The sequence below is a fragment of the Oreochromis niloticus genome, linkage group LG3 (assembly GCF_001858045.2).
Source record: "Oreochromis niloticus isolate F11D_XX linkage group LG3, O_niloticus_UMD_NMBU, whole genome shotgun sequence".
Classification (NCBI taxonomy): domain Eukaryota; kingdom Metazoa; phylum Chordata; class Actinopteri; order Cichliformes; family Cichlidae; genus Oreochromis; species Oreochromis niloticus.
This window is the reverse complement of record NC_031967.2, coordinates 48647842-48671199: the sequence shown is the minus strand read 5'-3', so window position 1 is coordinate 48671199 and position 23358 is coordinate 48647842. Positions and strand designations below refer to the sequence as shown.

Below are 23358 nucleotides of genomic sequence, written 5' to 3'. Positions count from 1 at the left end.
AAGACAAATCATTTACTTTGTTTTGCATTTTTCCCCATTCAAACAAAGAATTAAATCAATATGGCTAACCTGTTACAGCAACCCAGAACCTTCAAAGTTTTAACACAATTATGAGAGTTGAGCATGTCAATGATGCCACATTTCATAACAAAACATGACTAAACCAGTATGTATATAATCACTTGGAATCACTTTCTGTTGTGTGCAGCTGATGAAATATTGCTTTTCTTCCCAAGAATTAGATTAAGATGCAATTTCCCCTTCTATAAAAAGCAGCCCAAAACACACTGATATAAACACATTACATTACACTTAGAATCAGAATTAGAATCAGAAAAGTGTTTATTGCCAGATTGTTAGCAGATTTACAACATTAGGAAATTGCTGTGGTACTTAGTGCAAAACATACTATAAGACAAACACTTAAATAAAAAAATAAGAAAAGTGCTAAGCAGATTGATATATACATGAATGCAGGTGATGATGAATGCAAAAAATGGAACAGATGCAGAGAACACAATATAGGTCATGTGTTTGTGGTGAGAACAGTCTTATGGTTAATGTTCATGAGTCCAACAGCAGAGGGGAAGAACCTGTTCTTATGGCAAGAGGTTCTGCTCCGAATGGACCGAAGCCTCCTGCCTGAGGGGAGCAGAGCTGAAGTCCACAAACATGATCCTGGCGTAGGTTCCCGGGGAGTCCAGAGACTGTAGGATAAAGTATGAGTGTTCAAGGTGTCTCTACTGTTGGGACTGGTGGAGGTGTGAAGGCTGCTTGTGTCACAGTCTGGCGGAGGCAGACTGTATATATTGTGAAGAGTGGACCCAAAATGCTGACATGAAGGAACTTGGAATATTAACAAAAGGCAAGCTGTTTATTGAAGCTGTTAAAAACTACACAAAACAAAAGGCAGAAATGAAGCTAAACAATAACCTAAACTGGGGAGACTAAAAATAAACATAAAAAACCAAAACTTGAAACTCGACATGGATACAAAGATACCTGAAACCTGGAGCATGGAAATGTGGCACGAAGGACAACAGATGACCTGACAACAAATGATAGAAACACACAGACTAAATACACGCAAGGGAGATTAGGGGAAGTGGAAACACATGGGGAAACAGCCGACACTAATTTGACCTTCAAAATAAAACAGGAAACATGAGACACAGACATTACAATACAACATCTGATAACATAAGACGCAGCATGAAACACATAAATGGTGAGGGAAACTTAAATACAGGGGAAGAAAACAGAAGAGGAATCTAATAAACAAATGAACTTAGCTAACCCTAATGAACTTAAACATAAGCATCAACATAAACTAAAACTTAAAACACTGGGTCACCAGACAAAGGAACGTGACAGCTTGATAGCTCATCAAAACATCAGTAAAAGTCACTGAGGGTGTTGGGTTACACAAAGAGGATGCAGAAAGTACGAAGAGACAAACAACAAAGGCAAGCACAAGGCTTAAATACACAGTGGCGTAATCAGGGAATGGAAAACAGACGGGAGACACAGCTGTTAGAAATTAGGGCTAACGAGACAGGGGGAAGTAAAATTGAATCACTGACAAAGGACTGGGACTATCAAAATAAAACAGGAAACAAAAAACAATTTACAAAGCTGCGGACTTGACACAGAGAGACAGACTGAAAGAATAACCCTTAATACAAAATCAAGTAGGTGCGTGATGCCACAATGCTGTCCTCACAGAAGTGGATATAGGAGGTGACAGTGTTGTTTCCTTAATTGAAAAAATACTCAAAAGATCAGAACTATATTAATAAAGCCACTAAAACCAATTTGATCATACATCATATATCTGGAAAAAATAAAGGAAAATGTTTTATGATCATGTATGATTCAAGTTTTGGTGACTCATTTTTCTGTGAACAGGAAAGCTGAGATAGGCTCCAGCCCAGCCGCCATCCTGCCTTGACTCGCTCCTGTGTTATGATAATAATAAAATTGAACTGTTCCAAATATTTAAGCATACTTTTTTTTTTTAACCATGTAAATCTATAACCTCTGTTGTACTCAAATTCAATCCTTGTCTTCACTTGTTGGTATAACAACAACATGAGAGTTTTCCTGCCCTATGAAGATATAGCAGGGGTAACACCAAGCAGTTGGGCAAGTTAAACCAGGCCATGTACATCAACATCGAACACTTGCCAGTGCTGCTCAGCAGAAGTGAGTCCTTGAGAGCATTTGATATAAGAAAGCCAACAACCCATAGCCACACAGCACAGGTGATAGCTGTGATGGTGTAGAAAGCTCTCAGCTTTGATTGGTCAACCATCTCCCTTTTCCCACCTCCTTCCCCTGACCCTGGGCGAATCAGAACACAGAGTACAGAGAGGCTGCACAAAGATATGATTATTATGGAGGGAGCCAAAATGCAGAACAATAGGACAGTTTTGTAATTAGGAGGTAATAAAACTTTAACACCTGTCAGTCCAAAGCTCAGCACCCAAACACAACCAATGCAGCTGTTTCTGATCCTGACCCCACGGGCATTTCTTAGACTCATGTAGGTGATGGGGTGAACAACAGCAAGATAACGCTCTACACAGGTCAGGACGTGGAAAAATATCTCTCCATAACAAGCAATGCGAGAAGCATGTGAACCTACTGTCTCACTAACTAAGTGATTAGTGTATGTGCCATAATAGATGAGGAAGCACCCCAAGACCCAGATCAGCTCCATGGCAGCCACGTGGTAGGTGAAGATGTCAGAGTGGCTTGCTGTTTTAAAGGAGCGCTGCCTTCGCCATCTTTGGTGACCCACATAAAAGACAAGGACAGAAAAAGTGAGTAGGAGGATGATTCTCACGGCATAAAATGGAATTAATTCGAATGAATTGTAGGAGCAGAAATAGTCCAGAAGATAGCTTGAGGTGGAGTTAAGTGACATATCTCATGTATGTTGAAAGTCTGAAGAAAGAAAAAAAAACAATTAGAGAGACAGACAGGCGACGGATTGAAAGTTCAGTTATGATGCATCGTATTAAGGAACTGTACTTTAAGGCAGTCATGGACCAGTTAGTATAGCAAATATATAAAGCAAGATATATGAAATTATGTAGCAAAGAAAAATAGATACATATCACCAAATGTCTGATATTTTAGATTCCTCAAAGTAGCCACACTTTGCTTTGTTGACACCACTGCAAACCCTTGGCCTTCTCTCAATGAGCTTCATTATGTAGTCACCTGAAATGGTTTCCTGTCACAAGTGTGCCTTGTTGGCATTCATTTGTGGGATTTCTTGCCTTCTTAATGGGGTTGGAAAAATCAGTTCTGTAGTGCAGAGGTCAGTTTGGTACACAGATTAGAGACCAGATAAATGCAACACAGTGTTCTAGTAGCAGACACATTTCTACAACTGTTCAGACGAATCTAGTTATGGTTAACTAGCTGCTGAGAAAGCACTACTTAGGAAAAGCAGAAGAGATTTGTTTGGACCAAGAAACACAAGGAACGGACTTTAGACCAGTGGAAATCAGTGCTTTGGTCTGATGAGTCCAAATTTGAGACCTGTGAAAAGATATATCTAAAGCGTATAAAGTTAGTATCTGTCTTTTGTAAAATGTGTATGAAAAGCATACAAAAGTGAAAACAGATATAAGATCCCTTGAAAAATGATATAAATGAAACTTGTATGTATTGGATACTTACTAAAACAATATATGAAAGTAATGAGAAGGTGGCCACTTTCATGAGTAAATCATAGCCTTATACGATTCACTACGTGGGTTCTCCCCGGGTCCTCCGGCTTCCTCGCACCGTCCAAAGTCAGTGGGGATAGGTTAATTGAAAAATCTAAATTGCCCATAGGTGTGAATGCGGGAGTGAATGTGAGTGCGAATGGTTGTCTGTCCCTGTGTGTTAGCCCTGCGACAGACTGGCGACCTGTCCAGGGTGTACCCTGCCTCTCGCCCTATGACAGCTGGGATAGGCTCCAGCGCCCCTGGAAAGGATAAGCTGAAGCGAATGGATGGATGGATGGATGGATGGATGGATGATTCACTATGTGAAGTAGGCCACATCTTATGCAAGTCTTTTATAACTGTCTACTATTTTTTTTCCATATGGGTGGTCCCACCCATTGTGCCTTTGTGTGATGCAGAAAAGGTTCCCAACATGAAGCATGGAGGAGGAGGTGTGTAAGCGCTACTTGTCCAATAAGGATAGTGATGGAGTGCTGCACCAAATGGCCTGGCCTCCACAGTCACCTGACCCAAACCCAACTGAGATGGTTTAGGGTGAGATGGACTGCAGAGTGAAGGCAAAAGGGCCAACAAGTGCTCAGCATCTCTGGGAACTCCTTCAAGGCTGTTGGACAATCAGGTGCCTACCTCATGAAGCTCATAGAGACAATGAGAGAAAGAGTGTGCAAAGCAGTAAGCAAAGCAAATGGTGGTTATCTTTAAAGAATATAAAATATAAAACGTGTTTTGAGTTATGTAGTAAACAAAAAAGTGTGAAATAATTCCATGTGTTCATAGTTTTCATGGTTTCAGTGAAGATCTACAATGTAAAATAAATAAATAAATAAAACCATTAAATGAGAAGGTGTCTCCAAAGTTGTGTATGTTCCAATACGAAACACACTGTGTCCCTTATCCATGATATAATATAATTATGTAATCCCAGTCAAAGTTCTTGCAGCTACCTAATCAACAAACAAGTATTAACAAGATGTCTGATCTAATCACAGATAAAGCAACACAAAAACACCCATACAGTTGATTACATTTATAAAAATTTTAGGTAATTTATAGTTAACACAGAATAATTTATGGAAGAGCATCCTTTGTCTGTGCTGCTGTCAGAAGGAATCATTTAATATCTCCAAAAAGTCCTCAAGATTCATCTGCTTTTATGGCAGTTGCATCAGTTTAAAGAGATACATAACAGCTTAAATATGTATGAAAAAGAAGGCACTATAATAAAAGATATTAAAGAGCACCTTTTGGTTGAATTGTTTCCTCTAGTTCACGTCTCCAAACTGACTGACTGCTATTGACTCTAAATGTGCGCTGATGCTTCTGCTAGTGTTCAGGGTGCTCACAGTTGACACAGCAGTAGAACTATGTGAGCTTTTTGCATGAATCATTAGGTGGCACTTAATGTAAATTACAGCAGCAAATTATACTTCAGCATTTGGGTCACAGAGCAGTATAGTAGGGTACATCTGTATTTTCTAACCATGTGGAGACTTTATGTAGTGAAAATAGAATTCTTATTTTCACCCAAACCAAAACTAACAAGCAGTTTGTTTAATTGATGCAACTGGTTTAGATTCAGTTTTTATATGTGACATATAGTAAAATGCACTTTGGACTGTGAACAATGTGGAAAAAGTAGTGTTAGAGATTTTTAATGTCTATGTTACATCTGACAGTGTTAAAAAGGGCCTGTACTTAAAAGCAGCTGTTTATTCAAATTAAGCAGTGTCATATGACCTGTGTGTACATAGAGCAGATTTATGGGATCTCATTTCCATTCTTTATGGAAGCAGAGAGCTGCCATCCAGGCCAAAGTTTTTTCTTTGGCCTGGTTGGCAGCTCTCCGTTCATGGAAGGCTTCCAAACTTGACGTTCACAGGGTACATCTCAAGGAATCAATTTTCTCACTTAACGGCATGATAAAAAATGCCGGCAGAATATTTTGCTAATCTAATAGCTTCAAAAAAGAACAATCCCAGAGTATTGTTTGATACAATTGAGAACATTGTCTCTCCTGATATTCCTCAGTCTATACTAAATCTGATTGTAATGACTTTTAAAATTATTTTGTTAATAAGTTTGCTGCCGTCAGGTCTAATATTTCTCCATCATCCTCCCAGTATCACACTGACACTTTGCTTACTTCTGATACCTGGTCCTCTTTTACTCCTGTTACCTTACAGGACATCAGTGTTCTGCTTGGTCATATGAAAGTGAATTCAAGCCACCTTGATGTACTTCCTCCATCATTTTTCATTAGTGTGTTTGACTCTATTGGCTCCTTTAATCTGGAAATAATTAATACTTCTCTTCATACTGGCTAAGTTCCCAGCTATTTTAAATAAGCTATTGTTGAACCGAGTTTAAAAAGTTTAAAAAGTTTACAACTTTTCCTCCTGATAAAGACCTCCACACAGCCATTTACTTTTTTTTTTATTCAAGTAATGGATTAAAAAGTAACAGACTATGTCCTTTTTTTCACTGTCTATTATAGAATGTTCAGCTAAAGATAACAAATGAAAATTGGTCAATCAACAAAAACCTCATGTTGTATAAATGCGGGGGAGTCTGTATTAAGACGTCCAAAAAAAAAAAAAAAAAAACATATCAAAGTAAGCTGCATGAGGCCCTCAATATAAAATGTTTATATATCAATTGTGATTTCTTTTAAGTTTGCATTTATTCAGCACAAGAGCAATCATTTGCGTTACCTAAAGTTAAGAAAATTAAAACTCAAATTATTAAAGATTATTAAACATACTACAACTACTAGAAGTTTATAAGAACCCATAACAAGAGTAAATGTAATGTATTATTGAAGGAAAATAGGCGTTGCAATGCTATCTTTGTTTTTGTTTTTTTTTTAAAGCTATTTGCCATCCTAGCTCAACTCAGCTGAACTAAACAAGATACAGTTCCCATAGAGTCACTCCTAGCATATTTCTACCTCAGTGGTACTTGGTTCAAATTTGATCAAAATTATCAACATAATTTTATTGTTTTTTAAATTATTATTATTAATTGTAACCACAAATTATATCATGACAAAACATTGAGGATATAGAGCTGTGGTCAGATGTTTACATACACTCGTTGTGGGCTTGAATGTCATGCTAACTTGAGCAATTTAGAATTTTTTCTAATCCATAAGCTCACCCCCTAATAATAAGTGGTTATATGTCATATGTTATATTTAATAGCAATCTTTTAATGCTGCTTAAAAAAGTGACATTCCGTGTACATGTAGGGTGTTGGAGATTTTTCATGTCAATTCTTTGGCAATAATGGCAGCACATTTCAGCGGTCCTAGTCTGCCCCTTGCTGCACAACATGGAACACTGCAAGATTTTCTCACAGGGAGAGCCATACATGCTATATACAGTTTGACACTTAAAACATATGGATTTTAGGTCAAGAGTTGGCAGTTCGTCTTGTAATCGGAAGTTTGCCAGATCAAGCCCTGGCTTGGACAGTCTCAGTCGTTGTGTCCTTGGGCAAGACACTTCACCCGTTGCCTACTGGTGGTGGTCAGAGGGCCCGGTGGCGCCAGTGTTCGGCAGCCTCGCCTCTGTCAGTGCGCCCCAGGGCAGCTGTGGCTACAATGTAGCTTGCCATCACCAGTGTGTGAATGTGTGTGTGAATGGGTGGATGACCGAATGTAGTGTAAAGCGCTTTGGGGTCCCTGGGGACTAAATAAAGCGCTATACAAATACAGGCCATTTAACTTTTTTTTTTTTAAATATAAAACTATCCATCCATCCGTCTTTATCCAGGGCCAGGTCGCAGGGGCAGCAGCCTAAGCAGAGAAGCCCAGAACTCCCTTTCCCCAGCCACCTCCTCTAGCTTATCTGGGGGGACACCAAGGCGTTCCCAGGCCAGCTGAGAGATATTAGTAAGATATATATACTATAAAATATATCTATTTTTTTTGTTTTGTTTTAGGCTTTATTATGTTTCAAAGTAAAAACAAGAAAAAAATACACTTGATGGTGGAGAGAATTTTTTCAGTACAAAGAAAGACACAGTTCACAGGTGTGGACACAATAAAGCACTTTTATAGATAAGAAGCAGTGATGTGGATACTTTACAGATGCTAATGCTGATGCAGAGTTTTGGTGAAATATTTCCAAAAGTCCAAATGACATGTTTTCATTTCTTGATTCTGTCCCAGCACATGATGCATTGGCTTTTAGAAACTTAAAAATAAAACACTCACAATGAATGAAGTACATTAATATCTTTCTATTTTCTCTTTATACTACTTGCCATCGTTTTCGACACTGTTCCCTGTATGATGAAAGTTACATTTACATGTGGGTGAAGATGTTGCTGCAACTCTGATTTTCTTACAGTGAAGAAGTCCCACCAGCAGCAGCAGCAGAGCCACCATCATTATGGTGAACACAGTCCGTAAGATGAGGTAAATATGTGTTGGGATTTAGAGATTCCTTTATTGCTATCATATAATCTGCCTTATGATAAATGCATTAAGAACATGTTCTATAGTATTATTTTATCAGTAATATTGTTTACAGGGTTCATATTGCATTGAATATGTTTGTCATCACATTGACCTTTCTATTTACAGGTGTAGTTATGATCAGTTTATACACATTGCATATCTGTGCTTGTTTAGAGTTGATGTTCTATCCAAGAGGGTTTTAAGCTTCACTGGTGAGAGTGTCCAGGTGATACATGTTGAGGGAAGATGAGAACATAGCAGGTTAATTGCATGCATGCTTACAATACACATAAATCTAGTAGCAGGCCTGAGCGAAGGCCCAAGTGTCTTCTGCTTCTTATTTGAGACTTGCTGTAATTCTGTCTACTTAGAGATTGAGGACGAGGGTCAATTATTAGCCCTTAGAGGCCCTGAAGCTTGAAGTTATTACCTTAAATGGAAGGTGTTATCAAAAAGAGAAGTTATATGTCTGTTTATAGTCATTAAGATGTACAAGATGTACCCTTGTCTGTAAACAATGACTGTACACAATGTATTTTTGACTTGTATTGACGTGTACGTGGGGGCGTGATCCTCTATGCTATAAAACCAGAACCCAGTGTATTTTTGTCAGAGCAAAACAGGCCATATGCTGATGGTTGTTCTCCTGTGTTAATAAACTCATCGTTTGATTGCACTTTTCTGGAGCCTTCGTCGTTTGTTGTCTGATCTGCAGTTGAATGATCTCGCTTCATATGACAGCTGGGTGAGGAGTGGTTTGCCTGAGTCTCTGTGTGAATGACCGCAGAGATAATAGAAATTAATTAATTAGCTGCGTTGCCCTTTGTTAGTTACTTAATGTTTCACAATTCTGGCAAATCCAAGGTCTGAGAAATTGCCAGAAACTGCATTTCATCTAATTTCCACTTGAATTAAGTAAATCAGTGCCCAAAGACAACAATGTTAAAATGAACAACTACACAAACATGTCAATAGGCTGGTACAAAGCACTCTTTTGGTCTATTTCCACCTTAGGAATTTAAATATAAATTATCTATCAAATTAAATATTGATTAATTAAATTAATAATTGACAAAAAATAATTATTTAACATTTAAAATCTATACAGTTATGTGCAAAATATTACCAGTGTAACATTACAAATGTGTTTAGGTACTGATTTTTGCAGAAATGATGATACAATATGGGAACGAATTCATGGCTAACCAACAGACTTAACAGACATGACATGCATGCTGCTAATTGCGGAAAATTGCTCATTCAATGAAAGGGGTGTGTTCAACTTAGTAGCAGTGTGGAGTTCAGTTAGAGAGGTCATTCAATCTGTGAAGACAGGGGTGTCAACTATGGCCCTTCCTTAAGGAAGGAAGGTAGGAGATGGTTTTAGACATTGCACTAAGGGAGAAAGAACTTTGATCAAAAAGTTGATTGCAGAGGGGAAAACATAGAAAGAAGTCCAGAAAATAACTGGCTGCTCAGGTAAAAAGATCGCAAATGCTTTGAAATGCAAACAAAAACCTGAAACACATGGTAGAAAAAGGAATACTACCATCAACCTAGATCATGAAATAACAGGGATAGCAAAGAAGCATCCAATGATCAGCTCCAGAGAGATCAAAGAAGATCTCTGTTTATCTGTGAGTACTTCGACAATCAGAAGATGCCTATGTGAAGCCAAAGTACCACTCCTAAAAAAAACACGTATTGAAAAGGTTACAGTTTGCCAGAGAACACACTGACTTGCCTAAAGAGAAGTGGCACAATATTCTGTGGACAGATGAAAGCAAGAATGTTCTTATTGGATCTGAAGACCACAGACAGTTTATGAGATGACCCTTAAACACTGAATGCCTTGTGCCTTACGATGTTTCAGCAGGACAATGACCCCAAACACAACAGCAAGAGGGCAACATCCTGGTGCAGACCAAAAAGATTGATATCATGAAGTGGCCAGCCCAATCCTCGGACCTCAGTGTGAATGAAAATTTGTAAGTGACCTCAACAATTCTGTGTTTGATGCAAAACCCAAGAATGCAGAAGATCTGGGGAATGTAGTCCAGTCAGCTTGGGCTGCAATTTCTGTTAGGGTCAAAGGTTAGTTGACTTCATCCCCCACAGATGTAAAGCAGTGTCAGAAATAATGGTTATACAACTAAATATTAGTTCAGTGCTTAAAGGAAAGGCAAAATCGTCATTTTATTTTCAGTTTATACTGTAAATATTCCAGTTTGTAAATGAAAACGCAGACACTGATATTTTTTTTAATAACCTCATATTCTTGTTCTTAATTGTCAGTAAAAAAAATAAAAAAAAAGACAAAAGAAAAGACAAAATTGTTCATGTTTTCATTTGGGATTGAATGTGCATGGCTCCCAGTGCCTTTGCATGTATGAAAATAAATCTATTAGGAATATGGAACTTTTGCTCTGTTGTTTTAAGATCACTGCTATTATTTTGCATATAACTGTATGCGTCCACTTTTACTCCATATGTAAATGGCCTGAATCTTAAATAGAGTACTCAAAGTGCTCTATATAACTTGCCCAGTTTGTGTATATGTATGCAAGCTACCTTTTTCTATGCTTATGCGCTTTCTAACATTTACACTCTTAAAGAGGCATCAGAGAGCAACTTGAGGTTAGTATCTTGCCCAAGGATATTTTATATATATAGACTCAGATCAAAGTACTAACCTTAACCTGCAGATGACCTGTTCTACCACCTGAGCTACAGTCACCCCCTGCGTACTGCCACAGTTGCTATTAAGACGGATTTGTATTGATGTATTAAAAAAAGTGACTAGTAAATTATTTAATCACACAAACAGGAGAATAACAAAATATAAAATGTAATCGTGCATTTATGATTGATGCAGAAATCAGCTGAGAATGACTAAAATCCACTTGAAAAAGGAAAACAAAAATGTATCTCACCTGTGAGACATGGCAGAGACACAGTCATCCAGCTCTCTGGTGATTCTCCACCTCCTGAGATCTTGCACTTGTAAAGTCCTTCATCAAATTTGGAAACTCTGTGGATGGTCATGTTTCCTTTTGAGCTGCTCCTTATGTGTCGCCCATATTTATAGAAATCAGCTGCGAAACTGGAGGAAAGCATCTTGTTTCTGCAGCTCAGAGTCACAGCTTCTCCCTCCATCACAGGAACAGCAGGAATCTCCAGGATCACAGAACCAGCTGAATGACAAGTGACTTAAATGTTTAAAATGTTGAACTTTTGTTTGTGACAAAATATTACTGCCTTCATTCAATCATACCACTGACTGTGATGTAGATAATGTTGCTTCTCTGCCCTCCTGCTGTCCCACACCAGTATTCTCCACTGTCACGTGCATAAATAGGACGAATGGTGCACTTTGAACCTGTTGTTGTAGCTGCTGTTTTCTTGCTGGTTTTGTTGCATTGCTCTACTTCCTCTTTCATCTTATATAACACATGTCCATGAGAAGGCTCCTCACAGTAAAAACTAACTGACTCATATTCAAAAAACTGGGATTTGTTTGAAACAATACGAAGAGAAACTGCATCTGGGGGAAAAAAACAAACAAATACCTTAACAAAAAAAAAAGAAAAGCATGATAGCCAATAAAATGATTACCCCTTTCAAACACAAAATGATAAATAAAGCATATATTATTAAGCAAACAGATGGTACTCACCAACTTTCTGATCATGTGTACACAGGAGGATGATGACAGTCATCACTGATGAGACAAAAGAAAACACAATTGATAATAAAATGTGTGACTTTTCATCTTTGTTGACTCTTTTTGCTAAAATTTTATTTATCGTTACTTCTCTAAGGTCTCACAAAAAGGTTGTTCTACATGAATCATCATCACATTTTAACAGCTTTATGAGACTTTGTTAAAGCTAATTGTTTAGTTTTAATGTATAAACTGAGGCAATACTCACACAGTCTAAAGCAGAGGTCTCTGACCTCCATGATGTCTTGCTGCAGACTGACTGTGTGGCATTTTTGAAATGAATCTAAATAGTTTTCAGAGAAGCAGAGCTGCTGTTGTGGTAGGGCACCTGACACAAAAACAGCCTGATGCTGCTTTCAGTTCTATTTGTAGCCATTTTAGAGTTCATCTTTTTTTTTCTTGGTTTACAACACTGATGAGAGAAACAGAAAAAACATTTTAGTGCAAACTAAGTCGGAGGTGAAGTTTGTTCACAAACTACCCACAGAGCCTCTTAATAGACATGCAACAACGTCAACAGGCAAGATGTGGTCTATCTCTCATTGCTGGCTGCATCGTTTTTTATATATTATGACATTTACGTTTGCGTAAGGACCAGTTAGTTATTGTAGCTCTGATTTTTCCACAGTTAAGAATTCCCACCATCACCACTACCAGCAGCAAAGCCACTATCACAAAAATCAGCTGCCATGTTGGAGGAAAACATCATGTTTCTGCAGGAAAGAGTTACAGCTTCTCCTTTCATCACATATTAAATACATGTCAACTTTATCTCAGAATATTGCTTTCCTTCTGCAGATGTACCAGTGACAATGAAATTCATAATGTTGCTTCTGTTCCCTCTAAAGCTAAAATGTTGCTGGCTCATTCATCACAGGAACAGCAGGACTTTAGCTGAACAACATGCGTTCCAGATGCAGTTCAGGTTAGAATCATGTTTAGTGAGAAACACTGAACAACTCCTGAATATGATCAGAATTTTAAAAGAACAAAATGCAAATACAGAGAATTACAACATTTCTCCATCATTTAGAAGTTGCAAATTCTTTTGTAAATGTTAGAAAAATTTATTTTATTAAAAAAAAAATGTTTGGTTATTGTAGAAGGACAGGACCTCCTCCTTTAAGCCCTTTTTTAAAAATTTCCATTTTCCCCATCAACCTTTGTGTGGTTTGTTTAGGTTTAGACATTATAACTAGATTTATGGTGTAGTATGGAACCCCACAAGGGATATTGGAGAAGGAAAAAACAGTTTAATTTTAGTCCATGCAGTTTCAGGTCAGCACTGAGATGTTGGAAGCAATCATAGTGATGGAAGACACACATCCATTGGTGCGATTCATAGATTTTCATTTTGAGCTTGGCCTGAACTATTAAGATATTATATAAGTCAGAGACATCTGAAGAGAGTTCTGAGCGTAAGAGGACACAGTCATCTCTGACCTGGCTTTGTAGTTTATTCACAGGCAGATGAAACACCAAATTATTGTGCAACCACTTCTCCGTGTCAAACTCAAAACATTAATCCAGAATGACAAATGCCACCTCCTTCTACCGTGAGTCATCAGAGTCTAATTGGCAAATGCATAAATTTCTCTATTTCAACAAATCATGTTCTATTCTTCTAAGTGATCTCTCCTTATTGAAATAATATGTTTTTCTTGAAAGCCACAAAACAAAGCCCACTGTGAGACAGGCCATTATCATGTGTGGCAACAGAAAGACTGAAAAGGGTTGTTCTTAATGATAAGATCAGCAGCCACATTGCTGAATGAATGAGGGATGTTTGTCATTATGGTCCCTCTCTAAGCTTTTGAGAAAGGTTTAAGAGCTGAGGATCTTATTGCCTTTTCTGCCTTTTTTCTTACAGTGTCAACCAACACTCAGCTTATGACTTGTGCTTTCACACAGTTTGACTAAACAAATATAGAAAGCCATCTCATTTTCTTTGGCTGTATTGAACAGATGTTGCTGTTGATGTTGCTGTAGCATGAAACAAGACACCACTTACTATGTCTGGGTACTAGACCACACTTCAGTTAGAGACATGCTCATGCAGAGAAATTGAGGGGTTTTTTTCACTGCTGACCACGAAAAGACCAAAGTGAATGGTAAAAGTATGGCAGTTCTTTCTTGTAGCAACATTCATACACTTTTAAAAAGACCAACCAGATGGAACAAGTTTAAGAGCATGTGGGAGGCCTGTCAGCTGTATCTAAATGAATACACACAAGCTATAACAATTTATATACATGTATCAAACTCAACTGACAATATGTTGCTAAATTACAAAAGCAATACATGATAATTTTGTTTTCACTCTCACTCAGATGTGATTATGTCTTCAGTCAGCTCTCTGTAACATACATTGGAAGGAGAGAACAAAAATAAACAAGCTGTTTCCAAAGGAGAATGAATATCTTTGAAAAGAAACAGATTTATTATTGTCTCTGGTGGAAAAAGTGTTAATTCCACTTATGCATTTTGGCAATGTCATTTTATACAGATTTTATTTAGAGTTTTGGGGTGATTACAACTCACAAACTTTATAAAGTTCATTCATGTGTCATAGCATGTAAAGGTATCTAACATCCTTTTGACTTGAGTTTTCTTTAAGCTGTACTACAGCTGTATTACAAATGACTAGCTGATGTTTCTGATGTTGCTAATTCTCAGTGCCAACATTAAAATAGTTTTTATTCAGAATCAGTCTTCCCTTTTGGTTGAGAGCCACCGAGACCAAAGCTTTGGTAAATAGGTCTAGAGGGTGATCAGTAATGTTTTCCTCTCAGTTTTTTTTCTTCGTATTTTGTGTATTTCTATGATGAGTAATTGTGCCATGAATTTTGTTCTGATGTGCACTAATGGTGTATGTTCTGAAAGGCATACACAAACGGTATACAAAGTGGCTTTTGTATTCTATTCATTTGATTCCTTTGTTCTGTTTACTGTGAAATAACAACATCATTGACTAGAAAATGTTTTTTTTATGTGGCATTTGTTTTTGAAAATGGTTATTTTCAATATAAATTTTATTTTGAAGCTGATTGCATGTCAGAAATTAAATGTCAAGCCCTATGTAACCATTGTAACTCAAAACCTTTGCGTTAGATAGATAGGCTCGTGTTGCATCACTAAAGAAGAAGTAGTTTTTATTTGTGTTTATTGTTGAAAGCTTTATGTTCAGGACACTTAAATCATCAATAGTGTAATCACATTTATATATCACACATACACAAACAAAGGTTCAGGCAACACCAGCAAGAAAAGGAAACACATTTTTTCTGCCTATGAATTCAAAGACATAATTTTTGAGCTCTTTAGAAGAGACAAAAAATGGTTTATAAAATATGTTTCTTCTTCCTGTTTTATTTAAAATAGTGTATGCTTTCTATTATTGTATATTGTATGTATCGTGTTTATCTCACAATATAAAGCACCTTGAGGGAACTGTTTTTTTGTGATTTTGTGCTATATAAATAAAACTGAATTGAATTGAACATTTCTCTGCATGGATTTACAAAGTTGGCCTTGATCCTCAGTTGAACCTGAACTGTCTACCTTTTTTGACAGACAGGGCAATGCTGCAGCACAAAGAGAAGAAGAAAACAATAAAAGTAGCCAGCGAAAGAGAAATTGGCTCAAACATTATGCACTAAATATATCGAATTAGCACATTTTCTACATAACAATATTTAAGTAGTAATAATTACAGTTTTCTACAGCTAAATAAAACAGATCATGTCATGCAGCAAGGCAAAAGCAATGAACACAAAATTAAGTGTACGGTTTTCTTTACCTCTGTCCCAGCAGGCTTTGTCAAAGTAATATAGACCAACAACAAAACACTTAATACAGTAGTGGAAATGATCCAAGCAGTGGCACCAGAGGAGTAAAGGCCCATTTCACTGTAACTGGATTCGTTGTTGAAAAGTTGTGTTAATGGGAAGATACTGTATCTAAATGTTATTTCAAGCTCTTTTATACTGAGTCAATGTTTAAAATGTTACACAACTAGAATTTCACAATAAATGATCCCCTCACAGTAAAATGTTAAGAATTGCAATCTGTTTGGAGTGATTTGAAAGGACACTGCATCTGAGAAAAGAACAAAAGAAGAGACTCAGTTTAGACTTTTACTTCTAAAAAACAAACAAACAAAACAAACAAAAAAAAAAACAATGAAGAAAAAGTCAACATCTGAGGAAATAAAATAAAATGACTTTAAAAAGTGTAGCACAACTCCTCACATGTACCAGACAGTTGACAGTTCACTGTCATTAGATAATTTTAATTTGCTTAATCAAATACAAAATAAGAAACAACATTCATATCAACGAGCAAAGTTTTGTTACTCACCAACTTTCTGATCTTGTGCACAAAACAGGATCACAAGAGTCATCACTGAAGAGACAAAAAAGAGCTAAATAACCTAACCACGTTGTTGATTCCTACAGCTGCTGCCACAGCATTTTACATCTAATAGTAAATCTGCAAAAAACAATTATATTATGAAATGTCAAACAAACAAAATTTCTACAGTTTAAACTTCATTACTAAATTCACTGAACTAGTTATAGTTCTTTGTAATATAAAATGGAAAAAGTAGTTACACAGTCTTTTGCACAGAGCTGTGACCTCCATGATGTCTCGCTACAGACTGAAGTGTAAAGTGGGCATGGGGGTTTTTCCCGTGTGGTTTCTTTCAGCAAATAAAGTGATGCTAAACATTTAAAAATAATTTTCGAAGATGCTGTCCTCATTCACGTTACTCTCAGTGTTTCAGTTCACTGTTAAAACAGACTAATGCTGCTTCCAATACAACTTGCAATCATTTAGCCTTCATACTTTCATGTATTAGCACATAGACACACACTTATTAGCAAAATAATCAGCAAAGTTAACTAAATAAAAGTAAAAAATAGCATTACCATTCAATTTTTCTTCATCATTTTTAATAATCAATCAATTACACAAAACTGAGGTCACAGTTCATATGTGTGCATAAAAATTACACAAACAGAAAAAAAATGATAAGTAAGGAGACTGTATTTATATAGCATCTTTCAAAATAAAAATCCCAAAGTGCTTCACAGAAAAGCTAAAACGTAAAAACAAAAATCAACCAAAAGCAAGTTTAAAAAGATGAGTTTTTAGCAGTTTTTTTAAAAGAGACCACTGAGTCCACAGATCTCAGGCTCAAAGGGAGAGAGTTCCACAGTCTGGGGGCCACAGTTACAAAAGCTCTGTTGCCTTTTGTTTTCAGCCTCATATGGTGGACAACCAGCAAGCTCTGATCACATGACCTCAGGGACCTGCTGGGGATGTAAGGATGGAAAAGATCACTGATGTATGTTGGTGCTTGTCCATGCAGAGCCCTTAATGTCAGAGTCACAAGGCATGGGAGTACTTAGAAGACTTGGGCAGAAGCTTTGCAGCAGTGTTCTGAACAACTTGCAGATGCTCCAAAGAGGCTTTACATAAACAAGTGAACAAAGAATTACAATAATCCAGACGAGATGAGACAAATGCATGCATGACAATTTCCAATACAATGCAGCTGATACAATGGAACTCAGCTTAGCAATATTTCTCAAGTGATAAAAACAGGAGCAGACCAGAGATTTAACATGAGCATCCAAAGTCAGAGCTGAGTCAAACGTTACACTACGGTTCCTGATAGAAGATTTGGCAAATGTAGCAACTGGACTTAAGTTTTCCATAGCCGTAGGTACAAAAAAAAAAAAAATTAGGAGCACAAACAAGGACTTCAAGAAAGTCATCCAACCTCTAATGGAGTCCATGCACATATGGACAATCTGTAGTTTGGAAACATCTTGAGGCTTAAAGGAGATATATAACTGAATATCATCTGCATAGCAGTGATAAGAAATGTCCTTAAAAGGGCTCAATAAGTGCTGAAGAGGGAGTATATACAACAGGAACAATAAAGCTAAAGAAAAAACCCCCCGAATATAGCTACACACCTGCAATGACGCTCTTTGTGGTTACCAGTGAATACACTTATTTTAAACTGAAGACAAGAATAACAACATCACAACTGTTTGTGGTGATGTGAGTTCATTAAACAGAGGTAAAAATGCAAACCAATACTTCAGAGCAGGGAGCAGCCTTAAATTTTTTACTTGCAGTGAACATTTTTAAACATATTTACTTGTTTTCAAACTTTTACTGTCGGATAGTGGGTTTTTTACAGGAGACAAATAACAAGAAATTTAAGAGATGAATAGCTTTGCAGTCTGTGACTATTTAATATTAATATTTACAACACATATCATGCTCAGCACAACAGGATATTTGTAAGAAATAAATTATAATAAACAAAATACACTTGATGTTTGAAAGAAATATTTCAGTACAATTAAGTTGCCGGTCACCTACAACCACAAACGCAATACAAAGTGGTGGAATTTGCAGATGTTTGCAGATATTTACAATATTTTTTTTTCTTCAAATACACCACAGTCTTTTATACAGAAGAAGCAATGGCGCGGGTATTTCAGAGATGTTTATCAGAGTTATGGTGGGATTTTACAGGCATTTTTTCAAAAATGTCTATTTCTTTAAACCTTCTATTGTCTATTTGTGCTACACATATGCTGCACAGTTTCCAGTATCATGACAGTTACATTTACATCCGGGTGAACAATTAGTTGCTCTGATTTTTCCCACAAGTCCCACGAGCAGCAGTAGAAGAGCCACCATCATGATTGTGAACACGGTCCGTAAGATGAGGTAAATATGACATCCAGCCTCTGAGGAGGGGTCTGTCTCAGTTTCTGTGTGATTGGCTGCATAGATGATAAAAATGAATTAGCTGTGGTCACCTTGGTTAATTACTTAATTCATTAATATCTACATTTCATATAGGCAAAGGGCTCAACAATTGCCAGAACCTGCAGTTCCTCTATTGCCCACTTGAGTTGTTCAAAGGTGAATAAACCCCCATAGACTGTCAAACTGTTAAAATGCCCAACGATTGGCCAACTAAAGAAACATGTTTATGGACTTGAATAAAAATGTTGTTTCTAGCTCTCTTTTTTTCATTTTTTAGAATTTCCTTCAGTTTCTGAGATCAACTCTGGTTATTTTATATATTTTCATAACTGAATCCACAGGCCAGAGGGGGATATAATCATGTTTTGAGCCTGTTTAATGTTTACTATCCATGACAGAATTGGGGTGTTTTGGGTGGTTTTTGGCGTCTGATGTGACGAGAAAATTGTGTGAATGACAAAAATATAGTGAATTATTTTGCAATGAAAGAGTGTGTTTAGTGATGCAGCTGTAATACTACTAGTATTAAAAAGTTTTGACTTCCTAAGTGTCTCACCTGTGACAGTCAGCCAGTTCACTGGTGACTCTCCAGCTCCTGAAATGCTGCATTTGTAAAGTCCTTCATCAGACTTTGAAACTCTGCCGATGGTCATGTTTCCTGTGGAGCTGCTCCTGATGTGATGTCCATCTTTGTAGAACTCAGCTTTGAAGTTGGAGGAAGTTGTCTTGCTTCTGCAGCTCAGAGTCACAGCTTCTCCCTCCATCACAGGAACAGCAGGACTCTCCAGGATCACAGAACCAGCTAAAAACCAACATGTATAAATCTATTCAATGATGTGTTTGATTATGACAACGTATTGCTTACTAAATGGAAACTTACCAGCAACAGTGATGTTGATAATGTTGCTTTTCTCCCCTCCTTCAGTCTCACATATGAACTCTCCACTGTCGTCTGCATAAATATTTTTTATAGAGCAGGACGATCCTGTTGCTGTTTTCTCATTAGTGTAGCTGCATGATTTCATTTTCCCTCTCAACTTATGTACACCATTATAATGAGAGACGCCCTCACAGTAAAAGGTTACTGGCTCATATTCAAAGAACTGTGATCTGTTTGGAACAACATGAAGAAAAACTGCATCTGAGACAAAATAAAAGATTCACATTAGTTTTATTTTTCAATAACTGAAATGTGGGAGCACAGGGTAAAATAAGAAATCTCAAACTGATATAACTGATAAATGTTAATGTCAGTTTAACTAGCCAGTACTTACCAACGCTCTGATCATGTGCACAAAACGGGATCATCACACTCATTACTGAAAAGACAAAAAAGGGCTAAACTTTAGTATTTATATTTTAGTTTTAATGCGGGAATGAAAAAAAGTACTCACTGAGTTTGATGCAGAGGGCTCTGACCTCCATAATGTCTTGCTGATTGTGAACAACAGTCTCTTCCTGTGTGGCTCATTTCTGCTGCTGAAACAACACCTTGCACTTAAAAATAGCTTTCAAAGAAGCAGTGACGCTGATGTTGTTGTCAAGGCTCAGTGTTTCAGTTCACACTCACTGGAGGGAAAAACAAACTAATGCTTCACTAAAACTTGTAACCTTTTCATGCTTCTTATGTTCACCTCATGTGCTAGCACAAAACCCAGAGTGACAGCAGTGTCTCAACACTGAAAAAAAAAAATTGCACTGCTAATGGGTTCATTGTATATGATGAAGGTGCTTGCACTTATCAGTGAATTTACCTGTTTTAAACTGAAGCTAAGATTTGCAAGTATGAGACTGTGAGTACATCAAACAGAGATACAAATGTAAACCAGAACTTTATAGCAGAATACATTCTGGACTTTTATTTCAAATAATGATTTTTACGCAGATTTACCTCTTATTTTGAAACCCTGATGATATACACTTAGGTGAATATATGTTTTGACACGGACACAAGTTGTTTTTTAACCTGTTCACTTAAACATATTCCAGTCATAGTTATATAATGGACATGGACATAATGTGTAAACTCTCAGCTTTCATCTGAATATGATGTCCCCATTCAAACTGGATGAAGGGTTTAGCAGTTTCAGCTCCTTAACATGTGCCACCCTATTTTTAATGGGACCAAAAGTAATCGGGCTGCTGACTCAGTCATGGGCAGGAGTGAACAATTCCTTCATTACATCATTTTCTTTTAAGCTGATGAAGGGCCTGGAGCTGATTTGAGGTGTAGTCCTTGCATTTGGAAGATTTTGCTGTGAACTGAAAATATGCGGAGCTCTCCATGCAGGTGAAATAAGTCATCCTTAAGTTGTGAAACAGAAAAAACCCATCCAAAAATTGCTACAATATCAGGAGTGGCAAAATCTACAGTTAGGTACATCCTGAGGAAGTAAGCACTGGTGAACTTAATAAGACAAAAAGACCTCACAGTAGGTCTAATCACAGAATAATTTCCATGGTGCAGATAAACCACTTTTCAAGGGCAAACCAAGTGAACAACACTCTCCAGGAGGCGTATTGATATCCAAGTGGACAATAGAGATAAGACTACGTGAAGATAAATGTAAAGGATTCACTGCGAGGTGCAAGCCACAGAAATGATTAACCTAGAAGTAAATGTGTTCATAGTGTCTCTTTAAACGTTTGTTTTCATGTTGGCTTGAAATAAAATATTGCCCATTGCTGGTACTGCACCTTACTAACAAAGTGTGACAACACTACGTAGGGAAGGTTTCAAGGATGAGCTGAAGGTATAGACCCATGTGATTTGCTGTAAAATGTTGTCTTGTCTCTGTGTTTTGTCAGCTCGTATATAAGACATGAGAAAACAGCACCCATCTTCACAGAAAGTGGCATGGGCATCTGACTCAGCTGCTTTCTCTCCATGCTTTCTCTGCATGGGATTAAACCACTTCAAAAATGGTTCATTGAGGGTTTGCAGTTTATTTAAAACTTCCACAACAATAGGGCTTTGGAGTTGACGTCACGCCGCAGTGCATTGTGGGATCGCGGCGCCATGTCAGTAGGCTAGAAAGCAAAACAAGCGCACAGTGTTGGAGTGTTAGAATCGGGACTGCCAGAACCATGCTCAAAAGACAAAGGGCTGTATCGCGACCGATTGCGCCCAGACGCCAAGAGACGGTACTTGGAAAAAATTGCGTGCATCGTTAATGTGGACCCGTATGAAATAAGGAAGCGGAGTGGAAACCCAGACGACCTACCGCCTTTGTCCTATCCCGATCTTCGCATACCTTGTCTGTGGAGTCAGCGCATACACAGCAAACCAGTTTAAGAATTATAAATCCCTGGAGGCCCACATCCAATTCACGAACGGCTGGGTGCAAGATTTGTCCATCTTTAAGCCTCCACGCTGCGAGTACGTTGTCGTTAAGACAAAGGTAAGTCGGTTTGAACTTGATAACTTTCTAAACAACTTACTTGTTACAGTTTTTGATTTGCACGTACAGTCAACCCATCTATATTAGTCTTGGTTAATTACAGACCTTTTATTAAAAGTGGCTTTTGTGTATTTCAGGTACTGCACTCACGACTGAATGAAACTGCACTCCAGCCACTGTGACCTCGTTGTGTGGACACAGAGAGACCTTGCTGTGATACGCATCTTCCCTGATGTGTAATTCTGGGAACCACGTTTAAAGCAAGCACAAGACTTCTTTCTTAAAGTGTGTCTTCCTGAACTTGTTGGGAAATACTTCTCCAAACAACGTGCTGCTCTAAATAGCCTGTAATGTTTCATTTTGTCGTTCAAGATTGATGCCAGCTGTGTGTTGCCATGTAAATAGTTTGCATTTCATTTTTATGTACTTGCTAAGTACATGTGAACAGATCAAGAATAAAAAAAACAAAGATACTATTCTTTTCTGTTTTATTGAAACTACTTCACACAAAGTACAATTATTTACAATGAACTACACATGCAACACAACATTCAATTTATGAACACTCAACAAGAGAAAGTTTCATTTGGCGCTGGTTTGACAACCACACTGGGGCACATATTCACCAAAACACAGCAAACCTTAACAATCTTATCAAGCAGTGTTGTGTTTATTTCTGCTCTGCCCTGTTCATTGCACACACAATCCTTCGTCTGCCCTTTAGCTTCCGTGATGCTGTCTGTCCGATCGCCACTGTCCACATTTGCAGCTGGTACCTCAACCTCACTTATCCAACACAACTGGTGTCCACAGCCTCTATGACATTGTGATTTTGTTGTTGGTCTTCTGTCAGATCTTCATCGATCACTTCTGCACGGGGCACACCTTCAGACTCTGCAGCTGCATAACAAAAGCCTGTAAGATAAAATTAGTGCATACACATAAGGTAAATGTACACCAATATTCCAATGACAGGTGTGTGATTCATCTGGAAGTTATGTGCGGATTAGTGTACAATGAGAGCAATTTAGTATGTTTTTAGAGGCCCATGTGCAGTGTTGGTGCCCAGTCTGGATTTGTTACATTCATTTCATATATATATATATATATATATATATACACATATTGCCTGCAATAATGCTAAATCATGAGCTACTCAGTCGACATGATGACATGACGTGGTTCTGCAGCATCACACATTAGCATGTTTTATCTCATTATCTATGA

General features: G+C 37.5%; 2 protein-coding genes across 2 annotated transcripts; both read right to left on the bottom strand.

Annotated features, from left to right (window-relative positions):
- Window positions 1–599: 599 nt before the first annotated feature.
- LOC106096538 (sialoadhesin) lies at window positions 600–12196 on the bottom strand. Its single transcript, XM_013264454.1, has 6 exons — window positions 12141–12196; window positions 11885–11929; window positions 11483–11752; window positions 11142–11402; window positions 2135–2343; window positions 600–707 (listed from the first exon to the last, which is right to left on the bottom strand). Exons 1-6 carry the CDS (start codon window positions 12169–12171, stop codon window positions 600–602), a joined length of 924 nt encoding a protein of 307 aa, XP_013119908.1. The 5' UTR covers window positions 12172–12196.
- Window positions 12197–17087: 4891 nt separating this feature from the next.
- LOC102082300 (low affinity immunoglobulin gamma Fc region receptor II-a-like) lies at window positions 17088–20222 on the bottom strand. The gene is made up of 4 exons (XM_005460596.3): window positions 20125–20222; window positions 19611–20049; window positions 19287–19532; window positions 17088–18744 (listed from the first exon to the last, which is right to left on the bottom strand). Exons 2-4 carry the CDS (start codon window positions 19753–19755, stop codon window positions 18542–18544), a joined length of 594 nt encoding a protein of 197 aa, XP_005460653.1. The 5' UTR covers window positions 19756–20049; window positions 20125–20222; the 3' UTR covers window positions 17088–18541.
- Between the last annotated feature and the right edge of the window lie 3136 nt (window positions 20223–23358).